Raw genomic sequence first — 16,918 nt, forward strand, 5'->3', positions numbered from 1 at the left:
TAAGTCAAATACTGATTTAGAGGTTTTTACAACCCTGATGAGCTGGGTATTGAGTCCTATAATTCTGGAATGTATCCTGTGGATGGCATGGTATTGAGATGTAGGGGCTTCTTCTAGGGACTGCTGGATCTAATCAGGAGAGAAAAAAGGGTAGATGCCCCAAGGAAGACATAAAAAGGTTAGATGAGCTCTTAGTGGTGGAACAAGTGACATTAATGTCTACATTTCAGGATTCATAGGTCAGTGTGGGTTGCAGGTTGGAGAAAAACTCTCTCTTGTTGAAAGATTCTAGTTTTTGTAAGGTTGATGGTTACACCAGGCTTATAATTGTTGATAAAAGTGACAATATGCTATGGGGAGAAAATGAGGGGTATTCCATCCAGGATTACAAGTTTAATTGGCATAGTTTTATGTCAAACTGGTCAGTTGTTGAGACGTTGTATCAGGAGAAACAAACTACATGTCGTGTTAGCTTGGCTCGTAGTTAGTTGGCTGGACGGAAGAAAGTAAAAGGTTGCTAAATATATGGAGCTCAGTCAAATTGGATTAATGTCAAAAATAAGGGCTGAATGTTAGGACTTTTGATGTTTTTTATTTATGTAAATGACATGGATGAAGGAATGGTTAATGTCTAAATTTGGTGAATTTAGGTCTTGGATGTTGCTGACTATGAGAAGGAGATTGCTACTTTACAATAGAGTTTAGTTTATGTGGTGAATGAGGTAAATAAATGGCTGGTAACTTTTAATTATAATAGATTTGAGGTTATGAATGTGTATAATTTAAATCAGAAGTATAATTTTGATAAGAATAACCTTAACAGTGTTAAAGAAGAAAAGGATCCTGCTGTTCTGGTTGATCACTCTCTTACCCATTTAAGCTGTTGCTGTTAGTAAAGCATGTAAGATTTTAGGTTGTATCTATAAAAATACTAAATATAAGTCTAAATAGGCTATAATGTAATTGTATAGGTTGCTGGTTAGGCTATGTTTGGCCTGTTGTGTTCAGTCTTGGGCCCATTATCTTAGGAAGGACAGAATTATTGAATATGATAACTGGGATAGAAAGGTTGTCATTGAGAACAGATTGAGTTCTCCAAAATAGTTTTCTCTTGAAAAATTTAGAGTGTATCAGATTGAAGTGTATAAAATTAATGGAACTGTTAGTGTTGATGTTTCACTTTTTTCACATTTACTGGTGAAACTGGTTGGATTAGGGGAGACAATGGTAAAATTTGGCAGGGTAGTTGTCTTCAGCTAAAACAGATATAATTTTGTAACAAGGTGGTTGAGCTTTGTTATAGGTTTCTTTCAGATGTGAATGCAGTAAATTTAATGCAGTTTCAGGGAAGTCTTTACAAACATTTAAATGATAGAGGCTGTCTGAATTTGTTTTTGTAGCTCAGTGGATTGGAAGACCAAGATAGACCATCAAGTCCTTTACTCCCAGATATTTGGTGTGTGTGCTAGAAAGGCATGCAGATCACCAGCTTGAGGAAGTTTATGTTAAAATAAGGAAAATAGAAATACTTTATTAATACATAATAATTAATCTTTCGTCTTTTCTGCTAAATGGTCACATGATAACTTTTAGTTCTTATATAATATTAAACTTCAAAATTTAGACTAGTTACATTTCTTACATTTCTATGAAGACTGATGACTTTTAGTATGTACACAAACTGTATAGTTTATCTTTTGAATGTTTTTATTAATATGTAGTTCATGGATCTGAGCTGTATGAAACTTTTTAGTTATTATAAGATTTAAAAAGGAGGCAGGGCTGGTATGGTTTATTTATTCTTAGGAGGTCCAGGGTTTTCTCACAAGAATTATGACTTGTAGACTATTGCCATAAAGGACAGCCTTTGTGAATAATACTTTGTTTTTCATGAGCATATGAGTATTAGCATATTGATATCTCATTACCAAAATACTAGATGACCTTCTAACCTATTCTTCTCAGTGGAAACCTTCCATCTGTGTTCACAAGACACCTATTGTATTTTAAGAAATGTTTACATTCCATCACTAAACATTTTGACATTTTTAGTGTAGATTCAGTTAGTAGTGTCAGGTATCACATCATCCACTTTGACCTACATGAATTCATGACCATTTATATATTTTAATTCACCTTGTGAAGGTTTTTGCATGTCTTTGTGGTGTAATGATGACATAAAGTATAATTTTCTGGTGATATATAAATTTCTAACTTGTAAAAGTTACACTGTCCTCAGCATTTTTATACTATTTTTTTTCTTTCCTCTTCATATTTTTATAGTATCTAGCCTGCTTATATTATTTGTTTTTCTTCGTCACTGAATGTTTGCTAATTTCATTATGCATTCAATGGGGATTTTTTTTGGCCTGCCTACATATGCTTCCCTCAGTCTTTCTTTGAAAAAAATACTTAATTTTATTAATTTTTGGTGAGTCTGACTGAAGTGTATAGGATTAATGAAGTTGGTAATGTTGATAAAATTGTTGTGTAGTAATAAAAATGTTTACTAACAAGTGATAACTAAATAGTGCATGAGTATTGCAAAATGAAAAATAATGATAAATTATAAGCCAAGAAAAAAGCAATTAAAAAGAGTAAATTAATAGGTAAGTATAAATAATAAAATGACATTGGTGATTAAAGTAATTGAAAACCAACTTCTTACATAGATTGCCAACATTATCAACAAACAACTATCACATTGTATTTAGAGCTACTGCTGCACTACCTGTCTCTTATTTGACCTGACTCTTATGTATCAAATAATATATGATTATACTTGTCCATGGAACATTTGAAAGAGCTAGCTTTCAAATTTTTTGAAACCACTTCTTGCCTTAGGTATTGTTGTCTGACATTTTATCACATTTTGTTAAAGTTTTGTTAAAGAATAATTAAGTACACACTATATTATCATACTGTCTATAGTTCTAACTGAAAATACTTTTTATTTCTTGCAGAGTTTGTCCTGCAGCTAATACAAGTGAAACTGGCTTTTTTTTTACAAACATTAAAACCAATAATATTGTTCTTTCATTTCTTTCTAATGGAAATTCTATTCTTAATGCCAAAACTAGATCATGCTACATGAAATGAAGTCAAATGTTGCATCACCAACCTTTTGGATGTTCATAAAGTTTTACATGCCTTCAGTTTAGGTTTTACCACTTGAATAGGTGTAAAACAGGAGAACTTTTATTGGTGTTTGATATTTTCAGCATTTCCATTATGTTAGAAACTATGAATTATGAAAAACATTGATGTTCTCTAGGCAAAATAAGGTACAAATCATTATTCCTTCTCAAGTGAAACATTTTAGTAATGAATAAGAAATGATAAATAACATTCTATTACAGATGGCAGACTTATCTAAACACCAGCTCTTCTTTAGTTGATTTTCAATTATGTTTTCATTTTCTGTATTTATTTACACTTCTGTTAGTATTATTATTTAATTTGGATCTTTATCTTTATTATAATTCAGTTTGTGTTTCATATGATGGGTTATTATTGTTTGCGTATTTTATTTATTATTTAGTTTTATTATGTATTATCTTTCTTTAATTCTGTAATATTACTTCCTGCTGGCTTGTACTGCCCAAAGTTTTCTTGGGGCATTATTTTCCTTTTGTTTTAGTGCTTTTGCATATAAACAACTTCCTGTTGGCTCTCTCCAAACCAGGATATGATTTTTCTATTTCTACATATTAACTCACCATCCTACTTTACTTTAGGTCCCAGTGAAGGTCATTTGGCAGAAACATTTAAATTTTTTCTTTTCCTCTTACAGCAATGTTAACCTTCTTTGTGGTTTGATATTTTGTCTGTGAATATTCCTCATTTCATGTTAGTGGTGCTATAAGAAGTATTTTGTTAGCTAACTGTATCTGTCAGTCACAATGTTGCATTTCTGTTCCTCCTATCCATTATTTTGTTATTTTATTTGGGATGGCATTTGTTAGTAGTATAATCTTTTTCTTTGTCCTTTCATCCAAATTATATGGTCCTTGGTTAGATGATTCCGGTTTAAAGAAAAAACATCTTTCTATGCCTTGTTACCACCACATTGGAAATAAAAATATGTATGTATGATGTGAATGGCCTCTTAAATTAAACAAATTTTAAAATAGTTTTCTTGTTTTCAGGTTGTACTTCATTTCCTTTTGTATCTAGGGGTCTTTTTTTTCAGTATAGACCATATCTATACATTATATATATACACAATCTACATATAATTTATAATTATAACAGTTGAGATAATGCTGATTTCTCCAAGCCCATTCCCTTGGCTGTGGTTTCGCTAGATAGTAGATAGGGACAGTGGGAATCTCATTAATCCATTCATGCGCGTCACTAATTAGATGACGAGGCATTTGGCTACCTTAAGAGAGTCATAGTCAGAGAAAAAAAATTTTCTCAACCCAAACGAGCCGTTTCTACATGTATATTTTTCTATGTTACATATATTAAGTATTAAAATTTTAAATGGCCAGAAATTTTAATTTTAATTTAGAAGTTAATTAAATATTAATATGAAGTTAACACAACTTCATGGGCAAAGAAATTTATATGGGAATACCATATATTCCCGATGTCACAGAAAAATAACTAACATTTGGTAAAAACTAGTAACAAAATATGACATTCCAGTTAATACCAAATTTATTCAAAAACCAGGCACAAAACTGAGGTCTATACTATGTAAAAACTACACTGACAAACACGACACCAACATTATTTATAAAATACAATGTGATAACTGCCACAACTTCTATATTGGAGAAACAAGTAGAAAAATGGAAACCAGATTCAAAGAACATAAAAAATCACCTTCACATGTTTTCAAACATTGCATGTCAAATAAACACAACATAATTATAGAAAACACTCAAATACTAAATAAAGAAACAAACATAAACAAACGCAAAATTAAAGAAGCCTTACTTATACAACAACTCAAGCCCAAAATAAACCAATACAAAAGAACACCTTCATACCTATATTAAAAATAATATAATAATAATAAATAATATAAAATTATATATTCAAACATCTGAGCATGCCCTCTACATCCCGACACTCAGTTACACAACCCCTTTCAAACATGTGGCCAGCTTCTGGTCAGTTACCTCTTTCTTTCTTTGTGAACCTGACAATGACCAAAGAAGGTTAAAACGTTGTTCGCTCCTTTACGTAAAAAAATTTTCTCAACCCAAACGAGCCGTTTCTACATGTATATTTTTCTATGTTACATATATTAAGTATTAAAATTTTAAATGGCCAGAAATTTTAATTTTAATTTAGAAGTTAATTTAATATTAATATGTATCAAATTTATGGTATTTACCAACAAGATTGGTACACACAATTTTGTTCAACACAAATATATTTTAATATGCAAACCTAAAACAATACAATTATAATAATGGTTATTACTAATAGTTATTACAAATTATGGTTTATATACAAGAGTTTTGCAAACTTGCAAACAATACTGAGTTTTATATCTGGTTTGGAATTGAATCTTTTATCAACATTTATGCAGAGCAAACTGATTCTTTGTTGATACACAGACACACACACATGTATGTGTGTGTGTGCATATATATATATATACTTCTTTTGATGTGTGGCTAAGCTTGGAGCACCATAAGTTTTCACTTGTAACAATTTCAAACATCCTCTTAGAGCCACCAGTATTGAATGATTTGTAATGTTCAAAATCTACAATTTTTCTAACTAAATTGTGTAGTTTTCTGATTAACAGAGGTTAATCAGTGTTATAGCTTCCAAGTCATATAGCACACTGACTGTAGGTGACCAATAATAATACTCTATTTGTCTCTTGGCACATTGTTTTTTTATATATCAATCATATAGGGATCTCAACATTTCAACAATATTCTAGCACATTTTCATAAAACAGATATTGTTACTACTCACTTTGAAGAATTCTCTACAAGTTTTGAAAATGGGCAATACACAGTGAAGAATATACATCACTACAGAGACAAGCATATGCACTAAAATAAATGTGCAAAAGTAATTACATTATAACCTAGTTCATGGGTAATTATCATTTAATTCCAGTTTTTAGTTTATTCAATGCTAGACAAGGTTGAGATAATACAATAAAACCTGCTTAAAACTGGTTGTGGGACATTTTTCAGCCACATCCATCAAAACCAATTTATACTTCACAACTCTGAACAAAAAGATGGAGGGAAAATCATTCTCCATAGAAAATGTAGAGATTGGGTAGAGGGTGAAACAGAAAAATAAATCTGTTAACATCTGTTTATATGTTATGGTGGACAGTTACTTATCATCATAATGAAGAAAGATCATTTTGGATAAGACTGGTAGTGTTCAAGCTTCTCACAAGCAGAATGAAGATAGTAGGTAGGTATAAAGTAAGGCTTCTTCTGGATTGCTGAAGGCAATGAACCATAAACATAGAGTACCAAAAGCATCTTATTTGCTCACTGAATCATAAGTAGCATTGGTAAAATTCAAAGTGGTTAGTCTAGATAGATGTCAGAAAGCAAAGCAACTACATGGTATGATCATCACCTGTATGTACATTGTTCACATAAGTGTTAGGTCAGGCAGGTGTAAAAGCTAAATGAAGAATCTGACAAACTCACAATAGAAACCCTTCTACTAAAGCATGTGTAACTTTACTGGCAAAGATGACCTATTCAATGTTAGTGAGGTGAAAGTAACAACCATGGAATAAATATAGGAGACTACAAATGCAGTGTACAAAATGTGAATGAATCCAGAGTAAATTAACAGTATTGAACAGTGAGGTTTCAGCATATTACTAAAGCATGTGTAACTTTACTGGCAAAGATGACTTATTCAATGTTAGTGAGGTGAAAGTAACAACCATGGAATAAATATAGGAGACTACAAATGCAGTGTACAAAATGTGAATGAATCCAGAGTAAATTAACAGTATTGAAAAGTGAGGTTTCAGCATATTTATGCTTCTCTTATTTCAAATAATTTGAAATAGTATTCTTCTTGAGAGCAGGTGTAGTTATAGTTCAATCAAGAAGCATAAAGATATCAGTCCATAATCAATCTTAAGATATACTTTCTATAGAGCAGACAGCTTGCCTGGCAAACTAATGTGTCTTATATTTGTTGTTCCACAATAAAGGCTTTCATTATTTGGATCAAGATGACTCTTTCATTTTTGGTAAGTTGTTAAACCTAGAAACACCTCCTTTATTTCTTTAGCTCATTTTATTCAGAATGGGTGCAAGCATTAATGATATATATGGTTAATACCTTTACACTGGCTTTCCCAGCATGCATGATCTCTGAATACATCAGTCAATACAAGGGAATGAATATCCATGTTATCTGTATGGAGAGTCCTGTCTAAAACAGACAGAAGTTTCTGCTTAAGTTATGATTTGGAAAACAATAAATTGTGAGGAATGCTGTATTTAAGGAAAATTGGATAACAATTGATCAAAATTACTCAGCAAAATATATTAGAATACAGATTCTTTCTGTCTTTGGATTGAAGAATTTGCATACATTGTAGTTTAAAACATTAGTTAACTACTTCTAATACAGAGTTTTTTTCACCACATATTTAATTTATCACATTTAACAACTGACTAATGAATATTCTGTACTCTTTATTAACTTGTCAGATCATAAATATGTTACATGCATTATTAGAAAATATTTATTACAGTATAATTTTATACTTAGAGAAGTGGGTATGTCAGTGTGGATATTATTAAAATTGTGCTGTATTTTTATACCAATATAGATTAGTGTTCTACCTCAATGGATATCCAGGTGGTTTAAGTCGGGGTACTGTTTTGTGATACTAATGCTACAGTAGTGAAGATATTCTTGTGCTAGACCATTATCATAAATAATGCCATCTGACAGTCGAAAAGTAAGTAAACTGAATTGAATGTTGTAGATAGAATAAAATTTCTTTGCTTTGCAAGGTCAGAAAATGAATGGCAGTTATTTTACAGGCTGTCTAAAATTTATTTCTTTGTTTTGATAGCATTATGAAAATGTACTTGTCCAATAGCTATGAACTTTAGTAAGTTGCTAAGTTATATTAAGATTACAGTGCACCAAACTTTTTATCAAACTCTCCTACACACACAAAAAATTCTGTGGTGGTGGCTAAGTCTGCTGAATTTTTTAGTTAAGAAAATTTAATGTATTTACTTACTTGATTGTTCTTAGGAAAATATCTCATGGAACCTATATTTTCAGACACTGTTTTGTGGTTGCTTGGAAGTGTGATTTTTTCTTAGTGCACAGATTTCCTTCAAAATAATTGTTTAGAAACTCACTAACTGGAGGTTCAGAGAATACTGAGGGTGTGTTGTGTTTTCTCTGAACTCCAGGATTGTCACACTGAAAAATGGTAAAAATCAAAACCCTTATTACAGAAAAGAGTTAAAAATAACTGAAACACAAGATACAAGAGTGTATTATGGGGAATATGTAACTGGTGAGAGAAATATGAGAAAACCTTTAATAGTTTGTCTTATCAGTTTAGTGTGTTCTCTTTTGTAAGTTAATCTAAAAGTAAAATCTAAAACAAAGACCAAAGTTAAATTTAAATTATAAAGTTCCAAATGCTTAAATTTTATAGTTTAATCAGACAGCACTCCAACTTCCTCAAAAGGCAACAAGTTAAGATAATTATAACTCTAGACAAAAGGTTTACTAAGCAACAGTAACAAAGGTACAAAAGCTAATAAAATTAAAACCAAAATATATAACAGAAAACTATTCTCAAAGATTAAGTAAAAAATTACTTGTATGAGGCAAACCTGATTTCATATATTCAAAATGCAATAAAATGCACAAACCCAGGTTTGCTTTTACCAACTCCATCCATTGTGATCAAAATGCAAGGATGTGACAGCTCTTATCCATTACCAGATTTGTTAACATAAAAAGATTAACTATACAAATACATATATTTAAATTCACTAAAAATTATATATACGTTAGAAGGGAAGTTGTATTTACTTATTTAAAAAATCTCTAAAAGCAAATCCTTCAACACGGATGTGGATTTTTAGTTTGCTTTGGTGGTCTAGAGCCTTTGAAGTTTGAGCCAGATCCTCTTGGAGACATATGCACTTTCTCCTCTGATTACATTAGCCACATTCTGTATTTTGGCAGGCAATCTTTATTGCAGTAATATAATGTCAAGGCTTTCATTCACCTGACTGCCTTTCTTGGTCTCTGGAGTCATGGGAGGGGACTACCGTTGATAATATCAATGTTGATGTGTTGTTGCTCACTAAATACAATTGCTGTCACAACTAGCAGTACCTTCAGTTATGTTACTACTTTTGTTGATACCCTTGAGGAGGCAGGTGAAAGATTTGTATTTACAGAGTGATTTTCTCTTTTTATAGATTTCTTAACATTGCAAAGCCTTTTGGTTTTGCAAGACAAGTGATATGGTCATTCCACCAGAGGTGGGTGCACTTTTTATACTGATTTTACTCCTCAGAATGTTTTTTGATGGGCACTTGGTGTGAAGTCCTTATACTTCAACTTGGATTGCTTAATTATTGTGAACTTGGAATTGTTTTGCTTCTTCACTTCAAGGAGAATTGTCTGGTTGGCTAGCAGTGTACTTGAAGGCTCATCTTCAACTATTAACCTTGCTACTATGGTTGTGATCTCTAATGGTGAGATGGTAGGTGAATTTTCTGATGATCTTGAGTTTGGAAGCCTAACTGCATGATTACTCAGTCAGTAGCAAAGTAAGAGTTATCAAACCTTTCCAACAATTAGAAAATAAAAAAAATGCTAAAGGTGAATGTTACATTGGATAATTTGAAAAGAAAGAATTGCTACTTCCATTCTGTTACTGATTGTGCACATCATCAACCTCTCTTAATTACTGGTATGGCAGTTTATCTCATCCATAATTATTAGGAAAATCAGCATCCTCACTGACAACTGAAGCTTTCCAACACCTCTTCAGGCTTTTGGACATTGTTGTACTGCATAGCTGAAAGTGAGTTTACATAATATCTACTGGGAGCATTTTGCTCCATGTGAATATGAGTATATTATGCAAACAACCAGTTAAACTCTGTTCAGTTGCATGGTGTGCTGTCATGACCTACAGCAATTTTTCCTCCCATTTGACAGCCTGTTTCACCCATTCCACAAGACCTTTTGATTGAGGGTGATAAGGTGAAGTTCATATGTTCACCACTGAATGCTGTGCACAACTTTAAAAATACCCAAAAAAACCTGACAGTTGAAATTAGTTTATTGATCTGCGTGAATCTCTCTGGGGGTGTCAAAATGTTATATACTGCTCTGCCAACACATTAGTGATGAACTGTGTTAAATTATCAACCAGTGGATAAGACTTAGTCCACTTAATGAAATCAACATTCGTGACAACATTTACAGTTGAAGACAATAATAAGAATTTCAGTGATATGTTTTGATCAGTAGCTAATGGCTATCATTTCTGTTAACTGGTAGTTACTGGCAGAGACTGAAGCATGTTTTCAGTTTATTGTAAATAAAAAAAAATTTTCAGGTTTTTCATGCTGTTTTAGGAACAGACATAACTAGCTGATTTTACTGTCAAAAATGCAAAGCATAATGTTGTGAAAGTTTTGTCAAAGATCATAGTGGTTTAGAATTAATATGCTTACATTTGAGAAAATAAAGTGAGACATTTTTTTGCAGTAAAATACATATCAAGAGAAAAATATATCTTATGAAATACATTTTTAGGTAGAATTTGGAATTTCCATGAGTGATGTTTTACTTTGAAACTGTAAGCATTGCATTCAAATCAGATGTTACTTTACTAGTAGATGTTGTATATCATATGAAAAAGAAATGTTTAGGAAGTAAATGTACATTGAAAACAAATAACACATTTACTTAGCCTTTTATAATTAGTTCTAAGCTTTAAGAGTAGCATCATACAGTTATGTTCCATCCACAGTTCAGTGTATACACATTCATAAAAACTAATAAATTACCAGCAATAATATTTTCATAACACTCTGCCATTCCATTAATAAATCTTCATAAAGCATGTAAATGAAATTGTAATACAACTATTATGATAATAACAGTGAAGTAAGTTTCATGTAGCAGGAGAACAAATCTATGTCATCAACATAACTATATATTGAAATAATGGTTGTTACATTAATAAAACAACCAAACAATTAAAGGATGTTTTTACATGTTAAATTTTTTTCTCCATTAACATATGTGTATTGATCAGTTCGTCATTAAGTATGATAGCACTTAATAGTAGGGATAGTCATGAAACAAAATGACAGCAATAAAAATTAACTGTTTAAAACCACTTTAAAATGTTTGATTATCAACAATGAATTTTTCATAGTATTGACTTAGCAAAACTAAAAATAAGTGAGGATTATCATTTTACATGTTATTATACATGTATGCTTTTAATTTTTTAGAGCACCAGTACTTCAAATGTTAAGGAGTCCAGCAGACAAAGAGATGGCTCAAGACGTAAGGAGAAAGATCACACTAGCTCTCCTCACAAATCAAGCACCAACAGTCACACTTCTCGAAAAGATGCCAGAGATAAAGTCATCGATAGTAAAAAAACAAAACAGAGGGAAGGCAAAGTACGAGATGAATCCAAGACAAGGCAAAAAGATAAAACTGCAGTTCCAAACACCAGAAGTGTAACAAAGTCAGAAAAAGGAAGGACAAGCCAGCCAACTTTGGAGAAACAACGAGAATTATTGAGATCAGATACAAATACTGTGAAACATAATGAGAAGAAAGGTGGAAAAGAAGAGCAACATAATAGCATGAAACATAAAATAGGTGCTAGTAGTACTAAGAAGGAAGATGAAATAAGCAGAACAAGAACACAGCAACCTTATGATCAGGCTAAAGACCCCAAATATGACAAGAAAAGAAGAGATAGCAGAATTGGTAAAATTATATTTATGAGCGTAATTTGGTATAAGTATTATAACTAAATTAATTTTAACATAAAAAACTTCTTTTATATACTTGTGACTGAAAATTATATGCAAAAACTAAACAGGTGTTTAAATGTTTTTGAATTTATCTAATAGCTGCAGCCATGTGAAAAAGTTAGGACACCCTATGAAAGCCTGTGTATTTTTGTAACATTTTTGGATATATAGATATTTAATCTCAATTTTAACAATACTGAGAGATTATAGGAATATAACTAAACAATTAAAACTGAAGAAAAGACTATTCAAGATCTTCTGTAAATGTAATTCTTCAAAAATGCATATTCTAAATGAGGAAAATGTTAGGACACCCCCACATTTATTCCCACTTAAAATGGCTCAACTCACACACAGGTGTATTACACCAGCTGCACATGATTAGAAGATCGTTACTCAGCATTTTGATTGAGGATTGCCCTGTTTAAACCTCAGACATTTAGTTTGGTGTGCTCCTGACTGTTGAAGTGAGAGTGAGCACCATGGTGAGAGCAAAAGAGCTGTATTAGGCCTTCAGAAAGAAAATTGTAGCAGCTTATGAGTCTGGTAAGGGATTTAAAAAGATCCCAAAAGATTTTGAAATCAGCCATTCCACTGTCTGGAAAATAGTCAACAAGTGGAGGGCTTTCAAAACAACTGCCAACATGCCCAGGTCTGGTCGTCTTAACAAGTTCACCCTGAGAGCAGACCACAAGAGGCTAATAGAGGTCTCCAAACACCCTAACATTTCATCACAGGACCTATAGCAGGCTCTGGCTACAGTTGATGTGAAAGTGCATGCCTTCTCAATCAGAAAGAGACTGCACAAGTTTAACTTGCATGGGAGGTGTGCAAGGAGGAAACCTTTGCTCTCTAAGAGAAACATCAAGGCCAGACTGAAGTTTACTAGAGAGAATGTAGACAAAGACTAGGACTACTGGAATAATGTTCTTCGGACAGATGAGTCCAAAATTGATTTATTTGGACACCATAACAGAGGACACTGTTTGGCATAAACCAAATACAGCATTCCAGGAAAAAAACCTCATACCAATTGTGAAGCATGGAGGTGGAAATGTCATGGTTTGGGGCTGCTTTGCTGCAGCAGGACCTAGACAGCTCACAATCATAGAATCCACCATGAATTCTATTGTGTATCAGAGGGTGCTTGAGGATCATGTGAGACTATCTGTATGAAAATTAAAACTGAAGTGGAACTGGACCCTGCAACACGACAATGACCCAAAACATACCAGTAAATCCACCAAGGACTGGCTAAAAACTAAGAAATGGAGAGTCCTGGAATAGCCGAGTCAAAGCCCAGATCTTAATCCCATTGAGATGCTGTGGGGTGACTTGAAACAGGCTGTACATGCAAGAAACCCCTCAAACATCTCATAGCTGAAAGAATTCTACATTGAGGAGTGGGGCAAAGTTCCTTCAAACCAATGTCAGAGACTAGTAGAGGGCTACAAGAAGCATCTCACTGCAGTTATTTCAGCTAAAGGGGGTAACACTAGCTATTAGGGGGTAGGGTGTCCTAACTTTTTCCTCAGTTAGAATATGCATTTTTGTAGAATTACATGTACCGAAGATCTTGAAAAGTCTTTTCTTTAGTTTTAATTGTTTCATTATATTCCTATAATCTCTCAGTATTGTTGAAATTGAGATTAAATATCTATATATCCAAAAATGTTACAAAAATACACAGGCTTTCATCGGGTGTCTTAACTTTTTCACATGATGTATGTGAAAAATAAGATTTACTTGCCAAAAGATTTGCTTCTTGCTTTTCTGTATGCCAGATCTTTTTTTCACAATAAAAGAAAGAAATGAAACAAAGGGGGGAAACTAGGAACTGAGATTCAACCATGCTTGATTTAACTTTTAATATTTACTGTATGTTTATAACACATAATGGTAATAGTATTAATAATAATATAATTAATATGAATTTCATGATTTTGATTACTAGTGTGTTGATAAAATGATACTGACCATAAACTTAAAAATGCCAAATTAAATCTTTATAAATTATGCAATTTTGTTCTTTCTTTTATTGGTTATTGGAAATAGAAATTCAAGCTCTGAGTGTTACATCAAGCAAAAATTTAAGGGCATATTATTTTTCACACTATAAAACCTCAAGGACATTGCTATGGGGTCTCAGGGGAGTGTGAGGGTAAACAAACCACTTTTCTTATCACAGGTGTTTATGGTTACTTGCTAGAGAAAGTTTCACTGTTTGCCAAAGCACAGGCAGAAATACCACCAGTTATGGAATTGTGCTGCATAACGTTTGTTTGTGTATGAGCCAGGTCATATGGCATTACCCCTAATTTCCAACCATTGGCCAAAGAAAGGGAATTGATTAGCAGCAGCCTATTGCTATTTTATATATATATTTCACTTTTAATACAAAGAAGTGGAGAGCAAGAGTGATAACAAAACAAACAATCAAAGCTTAGCCTTGCATTAATCACATGGTGTGTAACTGAAATAACTAAACAAATTAATCTAAATAAAGTATTGTAACCTCAAAATAACTCAAAATCAATGTAGAATGTTTATTAGAAACTAAAGAACATTATTAATGTATTTAAATAGACACTGAGAACCAAAGCTGTAAGTGTTCAGTTACATAACCAAAATGTTTAACATAATTCAAATATGTATAATTTTTTCTGGACATTGAAATGAGTTGAACACATCTATTTGTAGGTTATTAATGAAACTAACATCCCTAGCACAGCCATGATGTAGTCAATGATACTGAAAAGCCAATATTTCGGTTTTTCATTAGAGTGTGAATAGGTAAGCACCATCCTATTCCATAACATTGGTGAATTCCATTACTGCAAAATAACATTTCCCTAGGTAAATCCTTCATGTTTGTACTCCAAGCTTGTTCAATTCAATACAATAACGGCGCTTAAACAGTACGTCTGCCTTATATTTTAAAATAAGATGGCAAATAGTTATTAGAAAGGGATTTATATACACATAATTGGGATGTACATATGAACTTCAACTAAGTAATAAATAGATAATATACATTTTGTTGCAGGATTATCCGTTAATTGCTGAGTTTTCGTTATAATACAAGCAGTTTTACGTGTGTGTAGGTGTATAAAAATAATATACATAAGAAAGGGATACCATGAACTAACATGGAATCCCTTGAAGAAAATCTTAGCACTGCTCACGTGCCTATATGTATTTGTTAATGGAATAGATACTACACATTAGGGAGGGAATGTCATATTTTTTTTGTATTTAAAATCTAGCATTACCCACTTATATATTTCAGGCATTGTGAGTCACATTTTACTTGTATACATATAACAAAAAAAAGTATAATCTTTTGCTGATCAAGTGCAAAAACTCTTTTCAAATCCTTGTCACATGGTTATTTATTTTCATTACATTTTATATTCAAAATGTTGTGTTGATTATGCCTGCCTAGTGTTATTTTACTTTGATAAAAATATATTTATCAAAACATTTATAAACAGGTACACCATAAAGCCTCTTTTTGTTTTTGTTATATTACACTTTTTTAGTAGAGGGAATTTGAGGGTGCACTCTAAAAACAAATTCTACAATTTTGTATTGAAATATTTCTAATTATATGCACTGGGCATTTTGTTTTATTTTCAAATATCCCCAGAATGCCCCCAGTGGCATGTATGTCTGCAGACTTGCATCACTAAAAACCAGATTTTGATACCTGCAATGGGCAGAGCACAGGTACCCCATTGTGTAGCTTTGTGCTTAATTCCAAATAAACAAACAATCCCTAGAATGTGGTGTCATGATTTATAATTATATTCAAAGCATAGATCTTTATCAACAAAAACATTATTAACATACATGTATGTTGAAATAATATATATCATTTTGTATAATCAGTGAAAACAAAAAAATTCCTTCATACACATTTTGTATTATACATTAATTTAAAACTAAATCTTGTAATTACAAGAAATGGAGCACATAGTTGTGGAAAAAAGTGATGTGTAAGATATCTAGTATCTGCGTGAAAGTTGATGGTTGAAAAACATTCAGTGAACATTTATAAAGTATCAATTTATGTAATGACTTAATTCTTTAACAGTCAGAAAAGAATAAACATTTTTAAAATTGTACTAAGTGATTTTGGGTGAATTCAGTAAAAAAACAAAACATAATTGGCATTATTTTATACTTTTATTTATGTCATTTCTTGGAGTTTGACAATATTGCTGCCATTTTCTTATAAAAACTTCTACAGTCTGTTAGAAACTATAGGGCCTAAACCTTTGAAAGGATTAAATTCTAAGAGTATATTATTAGTGTATATAGATAAAAGTTTCTGATCATCAAGGACATAACATTATGTCATTACAAAATCCTGTCTACTTAAACATCTTTAAAAATCATAAATCATTACACAATGCTTGTAAAATAATTCTTGAAGGACTCATATTTACACTTCTTTGTAAAAAAAAATGTAATTGTAATAATAGTTATTAAAACTATTACACAGCTGTATTACTTAAAAACATCATTAAGGTAAATAATTTGAATTTATCTATATTTTCTTATTTGTAAAACAGTGACTAAAATTTTTGACATTTTATTGCAACCCCTCAAGATGGATTACTGAATATGGTGAGGATACCTTCTAGGGAAGGTTCTGTATCTTCAGTTTATCTTCTTTGGGATTTGACTATCCAACCATGTGTTTGTCTTGTGTGGCACCCTGTGAAATGATGGAGAGGATCCTGGAGGCTGAGGGGTGTAATTGATGGGTCAGTTTATGTCAATTGGCACTTTTACATTACTTTGGCTTTGAATTTTTCTAGACAAACAACTTTTGGTTGGCTCACTTTGGGTCATTTGGCTGGTCCTATTGGGCTAGAATCAGCCAAGCA

General features: G+C 32.0%; 1 protein-coding gene across 2 annotated transcripts in view; it reads left to right on the forward strand.

Moving 5' to 3' along the window:
• LOC143225110 (uncharacterized) overlaps window positions 1–16,918 on the forward strand; it is a 93,754-nt gene that overhangs the window by 2,598 nt on the left and 74,238 nt on the right. For both annotated transcript variants that reach the window (XR_013013616.1, XM_076453897.1), the window contains exons 2-3: window positions 7,799–7,930; window positions 11,487–11,976. Coding sequence is in view for 1 of the 2 variants with exons in the window: in XM_076453897.1 (XP_076310012.1) it covers window positions 7,910–7,930; window positions 11,487–11,976 (511 nt within the window). In the remaining variant the exon portion in view is untranslated. The remainder of the gene's footprint in view (window positions 1–7,798; window positions 7,931–11,486; window positions 11,977–16,918) is intronic.

The sequence above is a fragment of the Tachypleus tridentatus genome, chromosome 9 (assembly GCF_004210375.1).
Source record: "Tachypleus tridentatus isolate NWPU-2018 chromosome 9, ASM421037v1, whole genome shotgun sequence".
Taxonomy (NCBI): domain Eukaryota; kingdom Metazoa; phylum Arthropoda; class Merostomata; order Xiphosura; family Limulidae; genus Tachypleus; species Tachypleus tridentatus.